The following is a 14857-nucleotide window of genomic DNA, read 5'->3' as shown; positions in this document are numbered from 1 at the left end:
ATACAGTCAGGGGAGCAGGAAGTGGATCTCATGGACAAGATGAACTTGGTGAAGACATGAGGGGAGATGGGAGAGAAATTAGAGAAAGATGAGAGTTCGTCAGGAGGAAGCCTTAGGGGAGATTTGGCCCAGTGGGTTAGGGGAAGGGAGGGAAGCAGCAGAAGCTGAACAAAGGGCTCAATCTTGGTGCCAAAGAAGTCCATGAACTCCTCGCACCTGTTGGCGGAGATAAGTGGGGAGGAGGCAGAGGAAAGGGATTTAAGAAGTGTTGGACTGATCATCCACCAATAAGGAACGTGAAATAAAAACAAGAAATGCTGGAAATACTCAGCAGGTCTGGCAGCATCTCGGCAGAGAGAAGCAGAGTTAAGGTTTCAGGTCAGTGACCCTTCATCAGAACTCCAGCATCTGCAGTATTTTGCTTTTATATTAATAAGGAACGTGAGCTGGGTTTAAACCGTCATGCAACAGGCTAATTTTACCCTATTGAATTATTGTTGCAATAATAATCCTGCTCAATACAAGAGGGACCACAGGATCAGAAGTCAATAGGATTTCCACAACTGACCCGAGGTGGAGGACAAATAATACTCACAGGAAAAGCAGCACCTGGAATAAACTGTTAAAATTAGAGGCATATGTAGCTAGGAAAACATTAGCATTACAGAAACTTTGATTTAACTGTAATACAAAGAGATGGTACTAACAGCACTGATACGACCAGGTGAGAAAGGTGTCTAGAGTTCCCTCTCAGCCTTCATCTGGTCTTACCGTGACAGGGCTTTATTTTAAACACACTGTGTTTTTAGCTCCCCCTTGGTGAATCCTTGTTCACTGCTTTCCAATTATACGGCAAAGAAACCAGCACAAACAGGCTTTCTTAGGTTTAAAGAAGAAAGGTTGAAATTTCCTCTAATTCGGTTAACGTCACGGATACACGATGTGCCCACGCTAGCATGCATACGCGATACACACATGCAGATAGAGACAGAACAGAGCAGAAGAAAAATAAAGTAGAAAAGTTTGAGGCAATCTCTGAAGGGGGTTTTTGTTACGGATCTTCAAGTTCACTGTAGAGTCCTTGATTGTAAGTAGATATTGCTTTTCATCGGGGCCCAGTATTCTTCTTAAACCTTGCTCGCTGTAGGAGACTTTTTTCTCTTGGGGTTCATGAGTCTTCAGTGGATTTGGAATTCCGTAAGAAAGAGATGGGAGCAGACAGGAGAAGTCTTTTCAATCCAGAAGCAAACAGACATTGAGTTCAAACTGTTTGTACAATTCAGAAAAACCCAGGTTGCCGAGCAGGTTACTCATGTGACTAGCTGGTCTGACCACGTCTGTTTGTGGATTCTCTGGTCTGAGCCGACGCCGGAATGTCTCTTCTTACACACAATAACTGGTGCTCAAAGTCCATTGTGGATTAAATTGGAGCAGGGAATAGCCCCTTTGTCCGTCCAAGCACTGGCTGTTAGTATGCAAAAGATGTTTTTCCAGTCAAGGGCCTGGTGATTTTTTAAACAAGTCTTTTCTTCACTTCAGCAACAGTTTTAAATTTAGGCCGGAATTTTACCCCACCCCAGCAAACAGGTGGTGGGAGAGGCATAAAATGGAGTGGGAGGTTGCTAGCGTCACTCGGGAGGGTTTAAACTAGTGTGGCAGGGGGTGAGAACCAGAGCAGTAGGACAGCAGGTGAAATAACTGAGGGGGAACTAGTGAATAAGGCCAGTAAGACTGAGAGGAAGAGCAGGCAAGGAGATGTTGCGGAGCACAGCGGGACTGGTGGTCTGAAGTGCATTTGTTTCAATGCAAGAGGTATAACAGGTAAGGCAGATGAACTTAGAGCTTGGATTACTACTTGGAACAATGATGTTGTTGCTATTACAGAGACTTGGTTGAGGGAAGGACAGGACTGGCAGCTAAACGCTCCAGGATTTAGATGCTTCAGGCAGGATAGAGGGGGATGTAGAAGGGGTGGGGGAGTTGCATTACTGGTTAAGGAGAATATCACAGCTGTACTGCGGGAGGACACCTCGGAGGGCTCATGCAGCGAGACAATATGGGTAGAGCTCAGGAACTCCCAACAGCCAGCGGAAGATAGAATTGCAGATATGTAGACAGATTTTGGAAAGATATAAAAGCAATAGGGTTGTTGTGGTTGGTGATTTTAACTTCCCCTTTATTGACTGTGACTCACTTAGTGCTAAGGGCTTGGATGGGGCAGAATTCGTAAAGAGCATCCAGGAGGGCTTCTTGAAACAATGTGTAGATAGTCCAACTAGGGAAGGGGCCGTACTGGACCTGGTATTGGGGAATGAGCCCGGCCAGCTGGTCGTAGTTTCAGTAGGGGAGCATTTCAGGAACAGTGACCATAATTCCGTAAGTTTTAAGGTACTTGTGGATAAGGGTAAGAGTAGTCATTGGGTGAAGATGCTAAATTGGGGGAAGGCTAATTATAACAATATTAGGGAGGAACTGAAGAATTTAGATTGGCGGCAGCTGTTTGAGGGTAAATCAACATCTGACATGTGGGAGTCTTTCAAATGTCAGTTGATTAGAATCCAGGACCGGCATGTTCCTGTGAGGAGGAAGGATAAGTTTGGCAAGTTTCGGGAACCTTGGATAACGCGGGATATTGTGAGCCTAGTCAAAAAGAAAAAGGAAGCATTTGTAAGGGCTGGAAGGCTAGGAACAGCCGAATCCCTTGAGGAATATAAAGACAGTAGAAAGGAACTTAAGCAAGGAGTCAGGAGGGCTAAAAGGGATCATGAAAAGTCATTGGCAAACAGGATTAAGGAGAATCCCAAGGCTTTTTATACATATATAAAGAGCAAGAGGGCAGCCAGGGAAAGGGTTGGCCCACTCAAGGACAGAGGAGGGAATCTATGCGTGGAGCCAGAGGAAATGGGCAAGGTACTAAATGAGTACTTTGCATCAGTATTCACCCAAGAGAAGGACTTGGTGGATGAGTCTAGGGAAGGGGGTGTAGATCGTCTGGGTCATGTCGATATCAAAAAGGAGGTGGTGTTGGGTGTCTTGAGAAACATTAAGATAGATAAGTCCCCAGGGCCTGATGGGATCTACCCCAGAATACTGAGGGAGGCAAGGGAGGAAATTGCTGGGGCCTTGACAGAAATCTTTGTATCCTCATTGGCTACAGGTGATGTCCCAGAGGACTGGAGAATAGCCAATGTTGTTCCTTTGTTTAAGAAGGGTAGCAAGGATAATCCAGGAAATTACAGGCAGGTGAGCCTTACGTCAGTGGTCGGTAAATTATTGGAGAGGATTCTTCTGGACAGGATTTACTCCCATTTGGAAACAAATGGACTCATTCGTGAGAGGCAGCATGGTTTTGTGAAGGGGAGGTCGTGTCTCACTAACTTGATCGAGTTTTTTGAGGCAATGACGAAGATGATTGATGAAGGAAGGGCAGTGGATGTTGTCTACATGGACTTCAGTAAAGCCTTTGACAAGGTCCCTCATGGCAGACTGGTACAAAAGGTGAAGTCACACGGGATCAGAGGTGAGCTGGCAAGATGGATACAGAATTGGCTCGGTCATAGAAGACAGAGGGTAGCAGTGGAAGGGTGCTTTTCTGAATGGAGGGATGTGACTAGTGGTGTTCCGCAGGGATCAGTGCTGGGTCCTTTGCTCTTTGTAGTATATATAAATGATTTGGAGGAAAATGTAGCTGGTCTGATTAGTAAGTTTGCAAACAACACAAAGGATGGTGGAGTTGCGGATAGTGATGAGGATTGTCAGAGGATACAGCAGGATATAGATTGGTTGGAGACTTGGGCGGAGAATTGGCAGATGGAGTTTAATCCGGACAAATGTGAGGTAATGCATATTGGAAGGTCTAATACAGGTGGGAAGTATACAGTAAATGGCAGAACCCTTAGGAGTATTGACAGGCAGAGAGATCTGGGCATACTGGTCCACAGGTCACAAAGTGGCAACGCAGGTGGATAAGGCAGTCAAGGCGGCATACAGCATGCTTGCCTTCATCGGTCGGGGCAGAGAGTATAAAAATTGGCAAGTCATGTTGCAGCTGTACAGAACCTTAGTTAGGCCACACTTAGAATATTGCGTGCAATTCTGGTCACCACAATACCAGAAGGACGTGAAGGCTTTGGAGCGGGTACAAAAGAGGTTTACCAGGATGTTGCCTGGTCTGGAGGATATTAGCTATGAGGAGAGGTTGGATAAACTCGGATTGTTTTCACTAGAATGACGGAGGTGGAAGGGCGACATGATAGAGGTTTACAAAGTTATGAGCGGCATGAACAGAGTGGATAGTCAGAAGATTTTTCCCAGGGTGTAAGAGTCAGTTACTAGGGGACATCGGTTTCAGGTGCGAGGGGCAAAGTTTAGAGAGGATTTGAGAGGCAAGTTTTTTTACACAGAGGGTGGCGAGTGCCTGGAACCTGCTGCCGAGGGAGCTGGTGGAAGCAGATACGATAGCGACGTTTAAGAGGCATCTTGACAAATGCATAAATAGGATGGGAATACAGGGATACGGACCCCTGAAGTGCAGAAGGTTTTAGTTTAGACAGGCATCAAGATTGGTGCAGGTTTGGAGGGCCGAATGGCCTGTTCCTGTGCTGTTCTTTGTTCTGGGAGGCCTTCCCGACCCTCTCCCGCCCCTACTTTACCTAAGGCGGGGGCCGGGAGATTGAGAAATGGGCTCCCGCTCCAGGCAATCAAGGCTCTTAAGTTGCCAATTATTGGCCACTTTAGGGCCTTTGCCCGCCTCCATGGGGATTTTACCTGCGGCAAGTGGGTGTCCTGGAGTCGGGAAAGGCCACCCAGTGAAAGCTGGCGGCCTCTCAGCGCCCCGGGGGTGGGCCCTGACAGGCACAGGGTGCCCAATTGAGGGCCACCCCCGCTTCCCCAACCACCCCCAGGACCCTTCCCCCCACATGACCATCCTTGCCTCGCCGGGGCCCGGCAGATTACTCCTGGTGAGGCAAACCAAGCTTAGCTGCACTCCTGGCTCCAAGTCCTCAGCTGGATTGCAGACCCAGGAGTGGCCACCGCTCCCTGTGGTGCTGCTGGGACCAAGATCTGCCAGCTCAATGATTGGCCGGCAGCTCAATGAGGCGGGACTTGCTCCCTCAAGCGGGTGTCAGACCCCTCGGGATAATTAAAGTCTTGGGGCCCGTAAAATGCAGGACGGATTCCCAGGCTAGGCCGAAACGGATTCGCCATCGACTTTTATGTCGGTGGCCAACTCCGGTCTGCCCAACGTAAAATTCAGTCCTGAATGTCCATATAGCGAAATTAATATGCTTCATTGTTGGCAGGTGGGGGTCTAGCATGACAGCACAGCATTTTAAGACTGATCCATTATGCAAATCAAAGGCGTTGCATTGGATATGGGAAATATATAAAAAACCTTACATTTCAAAAAGTGCTTTCAATAGAGCAAAATGTCCCACAGTACCTCAAAGGGGAAAATGTAACAATGGCTCGGAGGGCGGAATTCCAGAGCAGTGAGTATATAAAAAAAAACTTACCTCGGGGATTCTCGGAGCAGACTCAGAGGGTGGAGTTCCGGAGCGGTGAGTATATAAAAAAAACTTACCTCGGGGATTCTTGGAGCAGACTCGGAGGGCGGAGTTCCAGAACGGTGAGTATATAAAAAAACTTACCTCGGGGATTCTCGGAGCAGACTCGGAGGGCGGAGTTCCAGAGCGGTGACTTTACAGAGTAAGTTACCTCGGGTGGGAAAAAAACTGAAAAAGTGACATCACAGGAAAGCTGTGACCTGATTGGCTGGTAGGGAATCTGTACCGAATTTGAAAATAAAACTGATAAAAATTGATTAAAACACTAATTAACTAATTAATAAGTAGAGTAACTAAACCAGAGGGAAGAGATTACTGTATTTCAACAGCATTTAATATTTATTGTAGAAATCTAGCACTAGGGACCACATAGTGAAGTGTATCATAATTTAGTAAGGATTTAATAAGTATTTATTTATTTTATATCAATTAACTAATTAGTGCTAGAAATGACAATTAGAGGGGTGAAGTGCTTCACCTGTGAGATGTGGGAAGTCCGTGACGCTTCCAGCGTTCCGGGCAACTACATCTGCAGGAAGTGTACCCAGTTGCAGCTCCTCACAGACCGCATGGATCGGTTGGAGCGGCAACTGGATGCACTTAGGAGCATGCAGGTGGCGGAAAGCGTCATAGACAGGAGTTTTAGAGAAGTGGTTACACCCAAGGTGCAGGCAGATAGATGGGTGACCGCTAGAAGGGGCAGACAGTCTATGCAGGAATCCCTTGTGGCTATCCCCCTCTCTAACAAGTATACCGTTTTGGATACTGTTGAGGGGGATGGCCTATCAGGGGAAAACAGCAGCAGCCAGAGCAGTGGCACCACGGCTGGCACTGTTGTTCAGCAGGGAGGGACAAAGCGCAGAAGAGCAATAGTTATAGGGGACTCTATAGTCAGGGGCACAGATAGGCGCTTCTGTGGACGTGAAAGAGACTCCAGGATGGCATGTTGCCTCCCTGGTGCCAGGATCAAGGATGTCTCTGAACGGACAGAGGGCATTCTGAAGGGGGAGGGTGAACAGCCAGAGGTTGTGGTACACATCAGTACCAACGACATAGGCAGGAAGAGTGATGAGGTCCTGTAGGGGGAGTTTAGGGAGTTAGGTAGTAAGTTAAAAAAACAGGACCTCTAGGGTTGTAATCTCAGGATTACTCCCTGTGCCACGTGCCAGTGAGGCTAGAAACAGGAAGATAGTGCAGCTAAACACGTGGCTGAGCAGCTGGTGTAGAAGGGAGGGTTTCAGATATCTGGACCATTGGGCTCTCTTCAGGGACAGATGTGACCTGTACAAGAAGGACGGGTTGCATCTAAATTGGAAGGGCACTAATAATCCTGGCTGCAAGGTTTGCTAGCGTCACTCAGGAGGGTTTAAACTAGTGTGGCAGGGGGGTGGGAACCAGAGCAGTAGGACAGCTAGTGAAGTAAATGAGGAGGACATAGTAAATAAGGCCAGTAGGACTAAGAGGAAGAGCAGGCAGGGAGATGTTGCTGAGCACAGCAGGACTGGTGGTCTGAAGTGCATTTGTTTCAATGCGAGAAGTATAACAGGTAAGGCAGATGAACTTGGAGCTTGGATTAGTACTTGGAAATATGATGTTGTTGCTATTACAGAGACTTGGTTAAGGGAAGGGCAGGATTGGCAGCTAAATGTTCCAGGCTTTAGAAGCTTCAGGCGGGATAGAGGGGGATATAAAAGGGGTGGGGAAGTTGCATTACTGGTTCAGGAGAATATCACAGCTGTACTGCGGGAGGACACCTCGGAGAGGTCATGCAGCGAGGCAATATGGGTGGAGCTCAGGAATAGGAATGGTGCAGTCACGATGTTGGGGGTTTACTACAGGCCTCCCAACAGACAGCGGGAGGTAGAGGAGCAGATATGTAGACAGATTTTGGAAAGATGTAAAGGTAACAGGGTTGTAGTGGTGGGTGATTTTAACTTCCCCAATATTGACTGGGACTCACTTAGTGCTAGGGGCTTGGGTGGGGCAGCATTTGTGAGGAGCATCCAGGAGGGCTTCTTGAAACAGTATGCAGATAGTCCAACTAGGGATGGGGCTATTCTGGACCAGGTATTGGGGAATGAGCCCAGCCAGGTGGTCGAAGTTTCAGTGGGGGAGCATTTCGGGAGCAGTGACCATAATTCCATAGGTTTTAAGGTACCTGTGGATAAGGATAAGAGTAGTCCTCGGGTGAAGGTGCTAAATTGGGGGAAGGCTAATTATAACAATATTAGGCAGGAACTGAAGAATTTAGATTGGGGGCGGCTGTTTGAGGGTAAATCAACATCTGACATGTGGGAGTCTTTCAAACATCAGCTGATTAGAATCCAGGGCCAGCATGTTCCTGTGAGGGAGAAAGACAAGTTTGGCATGTTTCGGGAAGCTTGGATAACACGGGATATTGTGAGCCTAGTCAAAAAGAAAAAGGAAGCATTTGTAAGGGCTGGTAGGCTAGGAACAGATGAAGCACTTGAGGAATATAAAGACAGTAGGAAGGAACTTAAGCAAGGAGTTAGGAGGGCTAAAAGGGGTCCTCAAAAGTCATTGGCAAACAGGATTAAGGAAAATCCCAAGGTTTTTTATACATATATAAAGAGCAAGAGGGTAACCAGGGAAAGGGTTGGCCCACTCAAGGACAGAGATGGGAATCTATGCGTGGAGCCAGAGGAAATGGGTGAGGTGCTAAATGAGTACTTTGCATCCATATTCACCAAGGAGAAGGACTTGGTGGATGATGAGCCTAGGGGAGTGCAGGTAGTCTCAGTCATCTCATTATCAAAAAGGAGGTGGTGTTGGGTGTCTTGCAAAGCATTAAGGTAGATAAGTCCCTAGGGCCTGATGGGATCTACCCTAGAACACTGAGGGAGGCAAGGGAAGAAATTGCTGGGGCCTTGACAGAAATCTTTGCATCCTCATTGGTTACAGGTGAGGTCTCAGAGGACTGGAGAATAGCCGATGTTGTTCCTTTGTTTAAGAAGGGTGGTAAGGATAATCCAGGAAATTATAGGCCGGTGAGCCTTACGTCAGTGGTAGGGAAACTATTAGAGAGGATTGTTCTGGACAGGATTTACTCCCATTTGGAAACAAACGAACTGATTAGCGAGAGACAGCATGGTTTTGTGAAGGGGAGGTCGTGTCTTACTAATTTGATTGAGTTTTTTGAGGAAGTGACGAAGATGATTGATGAGGGAAGGGCGGTGGATGTTGTCTACATGGACTTTAGTAAAGCCTTTGACAAGGTCCCGCATGGCTAACTGGTGCAAAAGGTGAAGTCACACGGGATCAGAGGTGAGCTGGCAAGATGGATACAGAACTGGCTCAGTCACAGAAGACAGAGGGTAACAGTGGGGGGTGTTTTTCTGAATGGAGGGATGTGACTAGTGGTGTTCCGCAGGGATCAGTGCTGGGACCTTTGCTGTTTGTAGTATATATAAATGATTTGGAGGAAGATGTAGCTGGTCTGATTAGTAAGTTTGCGGACGACACAAAGATTGGTGGAGTTGCGGATAATGATGAGGATTGTCAGAGGATACAGCAGGATATAGATCGGTTGGAGACTTGGGCGGAGAAATGGCAGATGGAGTTTAATCCGGACAAATGTGAGGTAATGCATTTTGGAAGGTCTAATGCAGGTGGGAGGTATACAGTAAATGGCAGAACCCTTAGGAGTATTGACAGGCAGAGAGATCTGGGCGTACAGGTCCACAGGTCACTGAAAGTGGCAACGCAGGTGGATAAGGTAGTCAAGAAGGCATACGGCATGCTTGCCTTCATCGGTCGGGGCAGAGAGTATAAAAATTGGCAAGTCATGTTGCAGCTGTACAGAACCTTAGTTAGGCCACACTTAGAATATTGCGTGCAATTTTGGTCGCCACACTACCAGAAGGATGTGGAGGCTTTGGAGACGGTACAGAGGAGGTTTACCAGGATGTTGCCTGGTCTGGAGGGCATTAGCTATGAGGAGAGGTTGGATAAACTCGGATTGTTTTCACTGGAACGATGGAGGTGGAGGGGCGACATGATAGAGGTTTACAAAGTTATGAGCGACATGGACAGAGTGGATAGTCAGAAGCTTTTTCCCAGGGTGGAAGAATCAGTTACTAGGGGACATAGGTTTAAGGTGCGAGGGGCAAAGTTTAGAGGGGATGTGCGAGGCAAGTTTTTTTACACAGAGGGTGGTGAGTGCCTGGAACTTGCTGCCAGGGGAGGTGGTGGAAGCAGATACGATAGCGACGTTTAAGAGACATCTTGACAAATACATGAATAGGAAGGGAATAGAGGGATATGAGCCCCGGAAGTGCAGAAGGTGTTAGTTTAGGCAGGCATCAAGATCGGCGCAGGCATGGAGGGCCGAATGGCCTGTTCCTGTGCTGTACTGTTCTTTGTTCACTGATCCCTGTGGCACACCACTCGTTACATCTTGCCAACCACAAAATGAACCCTTTATGCCTACTGTTTCCTGTTAGCTAACCAATCTTCTATCCATGCCAATATGTTACCCCCTACACCATGAGCTTTTATTTTCTGCAGTAACCTTTGATGTGACACTTTATCAAATGCCTTCTGGAAATCGAAGTACAATACATCCACAGCACAGTAACTCCCTCAAAGAACTCTAATAAATTGGTTAAACATGACTTCCCTTTCACGAAACCATGTTGACTCTGCCTGATTACCTTGAATTTTTCTAAATGCTCTATCATCATCGTTGGCCTCCTTGTCTCGAGAGACGATGGGTAAGTGCCTAGAGGTGGTCAGTGGTTTGTGAAGTTGGGAGTTAGGTCTAATCGGATAAGTTCTAAAAGTTAACTTTGGAAGTGCCTTTTAAAGTTAACAAGAAATTAGGCAACACAGGTGTGCAGGAGAGATATTCCAGAAAGCAGAGCCACTGCCCCCTCACCCCAATGAGAGGAGATGTACAGCAATCTGGATTTGGAAGGGCCAACCGTGTGAGTTGAGACATAGAGCTGGAGGATGTTGCAGAGATAGGGTGGTGTCAGTCCTGGAGGAAACTGTAGATGGGGATAAGGATTCTGATGTCAACATGTTGTAGGATGAAGAGTGCATGAAAGTTAGCAGGGCTTTGGGTGAGATAGGATGTTAGCAGTGGAGTTGCAGGTGAATTAAAGTTAGGATAGGGTGGAGCTCAGGAAGCTGAAGAGACTACTCAAGAAATTAAACCTGGAGGTGACAAAAGGTATAGATGAGGATTTCTGAGACTTCAAGGGCTCTAAATGTAGATTAGAGGGTCCCAATTAATTTAAGATTCAGGACCAAACTTTGAGGTTGGGGAGAAATTCTAGAGGGAATTCTCAATTAGTAATGATACTTACCTGTATCATTTGCTTTCTCTTTTAGTTATTGCTGCATTATCATAATAGATACACAGGAACAGTCCTCTTCTCTCCTTGTGAACATTCAGTTTACTGTTGCACAAATCTCAAGTGTCAAAATAGACCAGGTAAAACTTCAAATACTAAAGCATGTCTGATGAATGATGATTCTGAAGACAGATCTAGCAAATGACTTGGCTGAATTACATGAAAACATGCACTGGTGGTGGTATTGTACCATGATCAAATTAATAGTAAACTTGAAAATGAATTTCAAGATTAACTTCATATAAGTTTGTTATGAATGAGGCCCTAAACTAACAGCTTAATTACCTGTACAAAGAAAGCAATATGTTCCAGTTGAAAAAGAAGTTTCCATAACTGAAAGCAATTAAGTTACTTGCAGGTTTGAACTTTCCCAGATCACATTCATTCTTTCGCCACAGTCAATTTACAAATGTTAGAGGTTGCATTACTTCCATATTCAAAATATAGTTTAGCCTTATCTTACATATAATTACAAAAGTAGTTACCTTGCTTCTTCTGTATTTAGCACCAGTAGCCATGGCCTGAAAAGTCCCAGCAGTTTTGCATATACCATTTGCAAACCTACAATGAAATGATCCCAAATCATTAATATTGGAAAACTGAAACTGGATTGATCACAGCTGGAACTGTGGACCACTTTTGATTATCGTTCCTAACACAGATGAAATGGAACCAGTCTAAAGCACCTCATTTTGCCCACTAACAATTTACAAATGATGCAATATAAATTTTAAATTGTGCCTACTAAGTGATCAAATAATATAGTACAACATCCCCAGCTTATACACACTACTGAGTCAGCGGCGCTTGAGATGGCTTGGCCATGTGAGCCACATGGAAGATAGCAGGATCCCCAGACACATTGTATAGCGAGCTCGCCACTGGTATCAGACCCACCGGCCGTCCATGTCTCCGCTTTAAAGATGTCTGCAAACGCGACACGAAGTCCTGCGACATTGATCACAAGTCGTGGGAGTCAGTTGCCAGCGTTCGCCAGAGCTGGCGGGCAGCCATAACGGTGGGGCTAAAGTGTGGCGAGTCTAAGAGACTTAGCAGTTGGCTGGAAAAAAGACAGAGGCGCAAGGGGAGAGAGCCAACTGTGTAACAGCCCCGACAAACAAATTTTTCTGCAGCACCTGGGGAAGAGCCTGTCACTCTAGAATTGGCCTTTATAGCCAGTCCAGGCGCTGCTCCACACACCACTGACCACCTCCAGGCGCTTACCCATTGTCTCTCGAGATAAGGAGGCCAAAGAAGAAGAAAGAGAAGAATATAGTACATTAATGCAATAATTAACCAGAATATTGTTATGCCCATTATTCTGACCCCAAGAAGCAAGCAGCTTGCTAATTTAACTTTTTATAAATTAGATGTTGACAACTTGGGGAAACCCAAAGAATTGAAAAGGAGCAATGTGTATACTTTTATGAAATAATTAATAATGCTAAATTTCAATATTAAATAGTTTTTTATAATCCTACTGCACCGAACTGTGTCAGCCATGGCTCAGTTGGTAGCATTCTCACCTCTGAGTCAGAAGGTTGTGGGTTCAAGTCCTAGTCCAGAGCCTTAAGCACAAATATCTAGGCTGATACTCCAGCATAATACTGAGACTACACATTCGGAGGTGCCGTCTTTTGGATGAGACCTTAAACAGAAGGCCTATCTGCTCTCTCAAGTGGACATAAAGATCCCTTGGCACAAGTTTGAAGAGGAGCAGGAGGGTTATTCCCAATGTCCTAGCCAATATTTATCCCTCAATCAACATGACTAAGAAAAAAATGTGGTCATCATCACATTGCTGTTTTGGGGAGTTTGCTGTACAAAAATTGGCTGCCATGTTTCCTACAACCGTGATACACTTCGATGGCTGTAACACGCTTTGGGACATCTGATGTCATGAAAGATGCTATATAAATGCATGTCTTTCTTTCTCTTTCAAACTACTTGTTTTGGAAAATTACTGGCTGAAGCCAGATAACTCAAAACTGTTTTTCTCTATTGAGGCCATTTGTGTATCAGGTTAATTTTATTCTTAATCCAGGAACCCAAGACAGGTAACATCAAGATCCAGATTAAATTATTTTAGTTTTGAACAGAAATATATAGGGAACTTTTAGAGATGTAACAAACCATAAATGGCAATAAGGGGGAAGGGAAGTCTAGGTGTTAATTAGTTCAAGGAATTTTTTACTTCTGATATATTCACCTGATATATTCAGAAAACAACATTTACCTTTACATACTCAAATTGCCTGCAACATTAGATACTCTCTATGCCAAGCTGGTACATACTATTAAAAGGTGTACTCTCCTCACTACATAATTCAAAGTATTATAAAATGTGAATATTTAAAGAGAGCTTGTATTCATATAGTGCCTGATCAGATCGATTGGCCTTCTGAAGTGTAGTCACTTTTACAGTAGCAAGATGCCAAGAACTGTAAAGGAGATGAATGCCCAGTTAATCAGTTTTGGTGGTGTTGGAGGAGAGAGAAATTGTCAGGACACCATGTAAACTCAATGCTCTTCTTAAAGTGCTATGGGATCTTTATCATCCATCTATATACATCTATAGTGCCGTTCCTTCACTGTCGCTGAATCAAAATCCTGGAACTCCCTTCCTAACAGCACTGTGGGTGCACCTACACCACATGGACAGCAGCGGTTCAGGAAGGCAGCTCACCACCACCTTCTCAAGAGCAATTTGGGATGGGCAATAAATCCTGGCCTAGCCAGCGATGCCCACTTCCCATGAAAGAATAAAAAAACCCAAATCAATGGAACTTGCAGATGGGACCTATATTGAGCGCCTCATCCACAAATGGCAGCTCCAATAATCCATAATTTATTTGCTCAAGGCTGAAGTGGGCTTGAGCTCACAACCCTTTTATTTAGAAGTGAGAGCGCTACCAACTGAACCAATCTGACATTATGCACAGTATATTGCATAGTCAACAAAAAAGACTTGAAAACATGATGATTCAGATAGGCAATATGCATAAAAATGTATTTCCATACACAATATTCAGTATTTGAATTTTTGTATAGATTTTAAAAAAGAGCCAATTGACATTTTAAATGCCATTGTGATCATTTTCAGCACAGAGAATACAACCTATTTGAAGTAAGCAATTATCTTTCAAAGATATTTGTTTAAAAGCTCACTTGCAGTGCAACAGTCATTTTCCTAGGCAATCTGGCACCCTGTTTTCATTCACTTATCAAATGTTTAAAATGATTACAGCATTAAGCAATAAATGCCATGAATCTTCACTCCAAAGTAATATACACATTTCACAATATCAATTAATATTGACACAACATTTTATTTTACAAAGTGATTACTGACAACGCAGCCGGCAGCTTACGTCATCCAACTGCGCCAATCCGCGCACATTGGTCTACCCTCTGCGCATGCGCTGCGTTCTGCAAAGCCAGGACTGGTTGGCGCATGCGCAGATGACATCATCGCATAACGCGGGCAGATGGTGGGCAGATCCGGGCCGGAGAGAGCAGGGGTGGGGGGAGAGTGGGTCTGGGGAACGGGAAGAGCGCGGCCGAAGACCTTGCTGGTGGCAGGTGCGGTCTGCTCCTTCCACCCGCCACCGACCCCCACCGCCCACCTGCTCGCTCAACCCCCCCCAACCGCCTGCTTGCCACATCCCCGGCTCGCTCGCTCCCCTCCAGCCATTGTTTGCTGCCAGCAGCGCCATCTTTAATCCTGGCAGCTGCCTGAGGACGCAGACTGTGACGTTTTAGTGGCACAGGCTGCATTTGCGCATGTGCCAGTGCAGCGCCACCTACTGGTGGTGTTGTCAGCAAACGCAGCCTTTATTTTCACACTGAATTCAGAAAGTCAATGCAGTTTTTGTTACTTTTGAGTAATGCAGTATCAAATGCCGATTTATC

General features: G+C 45.6%; 1 protein-coding gene and 1 long non-coding RNA gene across 2 annotated transcripts in view; one reads left to right on the top strand and one right to left on the bottom strand.

Moving 5' to 3' along the window:
- The window catches only part of epg5 (ectopic P-granules autophagy protein 5 homolog (C. elegans)), a 229378-nt gene that overhangs the window by 27520 nt on the left and 187001 nt on the right, over window positions 1–14857 (bottom strand). Inside the window, exon 34 of the mRNA XM_068032710.1 lies at window positions 11431–11506. Within this exon, the coding sequence (XP_067888811.1) occupies window positions 11431–11506 (76 nt within the window). The remainder of the gene's footprint in view (window positions 1–11430; window positions 11507–14857) is intronic.
- Window positions 1–14857, top strand: part of LOC137370411 (uncharacterized) — a 169963-nt gene that overhangs the window by 153195 nt on the left and 1911 nt on the right. Inside the window, exon 3 of the long non-coding RNA XR_010975133.1 lies at window positions 10923–11025. This is a non-coding gene — a long non-coding RNA (uncharacterized lncRNA). The remainder of the gene's footprint in view (window positions 1–10922; window positions 11026–14857) is intronic.

The sequence above is a fragment of the Heterodontus francisci genome, chromosome 1 (genome assembly GCF_036365525.1).
Source record: "Heterodontus francisci isolate sHetFra1 chromosome 1, sHetFra1.hap1, whole genome shotgun sequence".
Lineage (NCBI taxonomy): Eukaryota > Metazoa > Chordata > Chondrichthyes > Heterodontiformes > Heterodontidae > Heterodontus > Heterodontus francisci.
The sequence above is the reverse complement of the archived record's forward strand: the minus strand, read 5'-3'. Positions and strand labels throughout refer to the sequence as shown.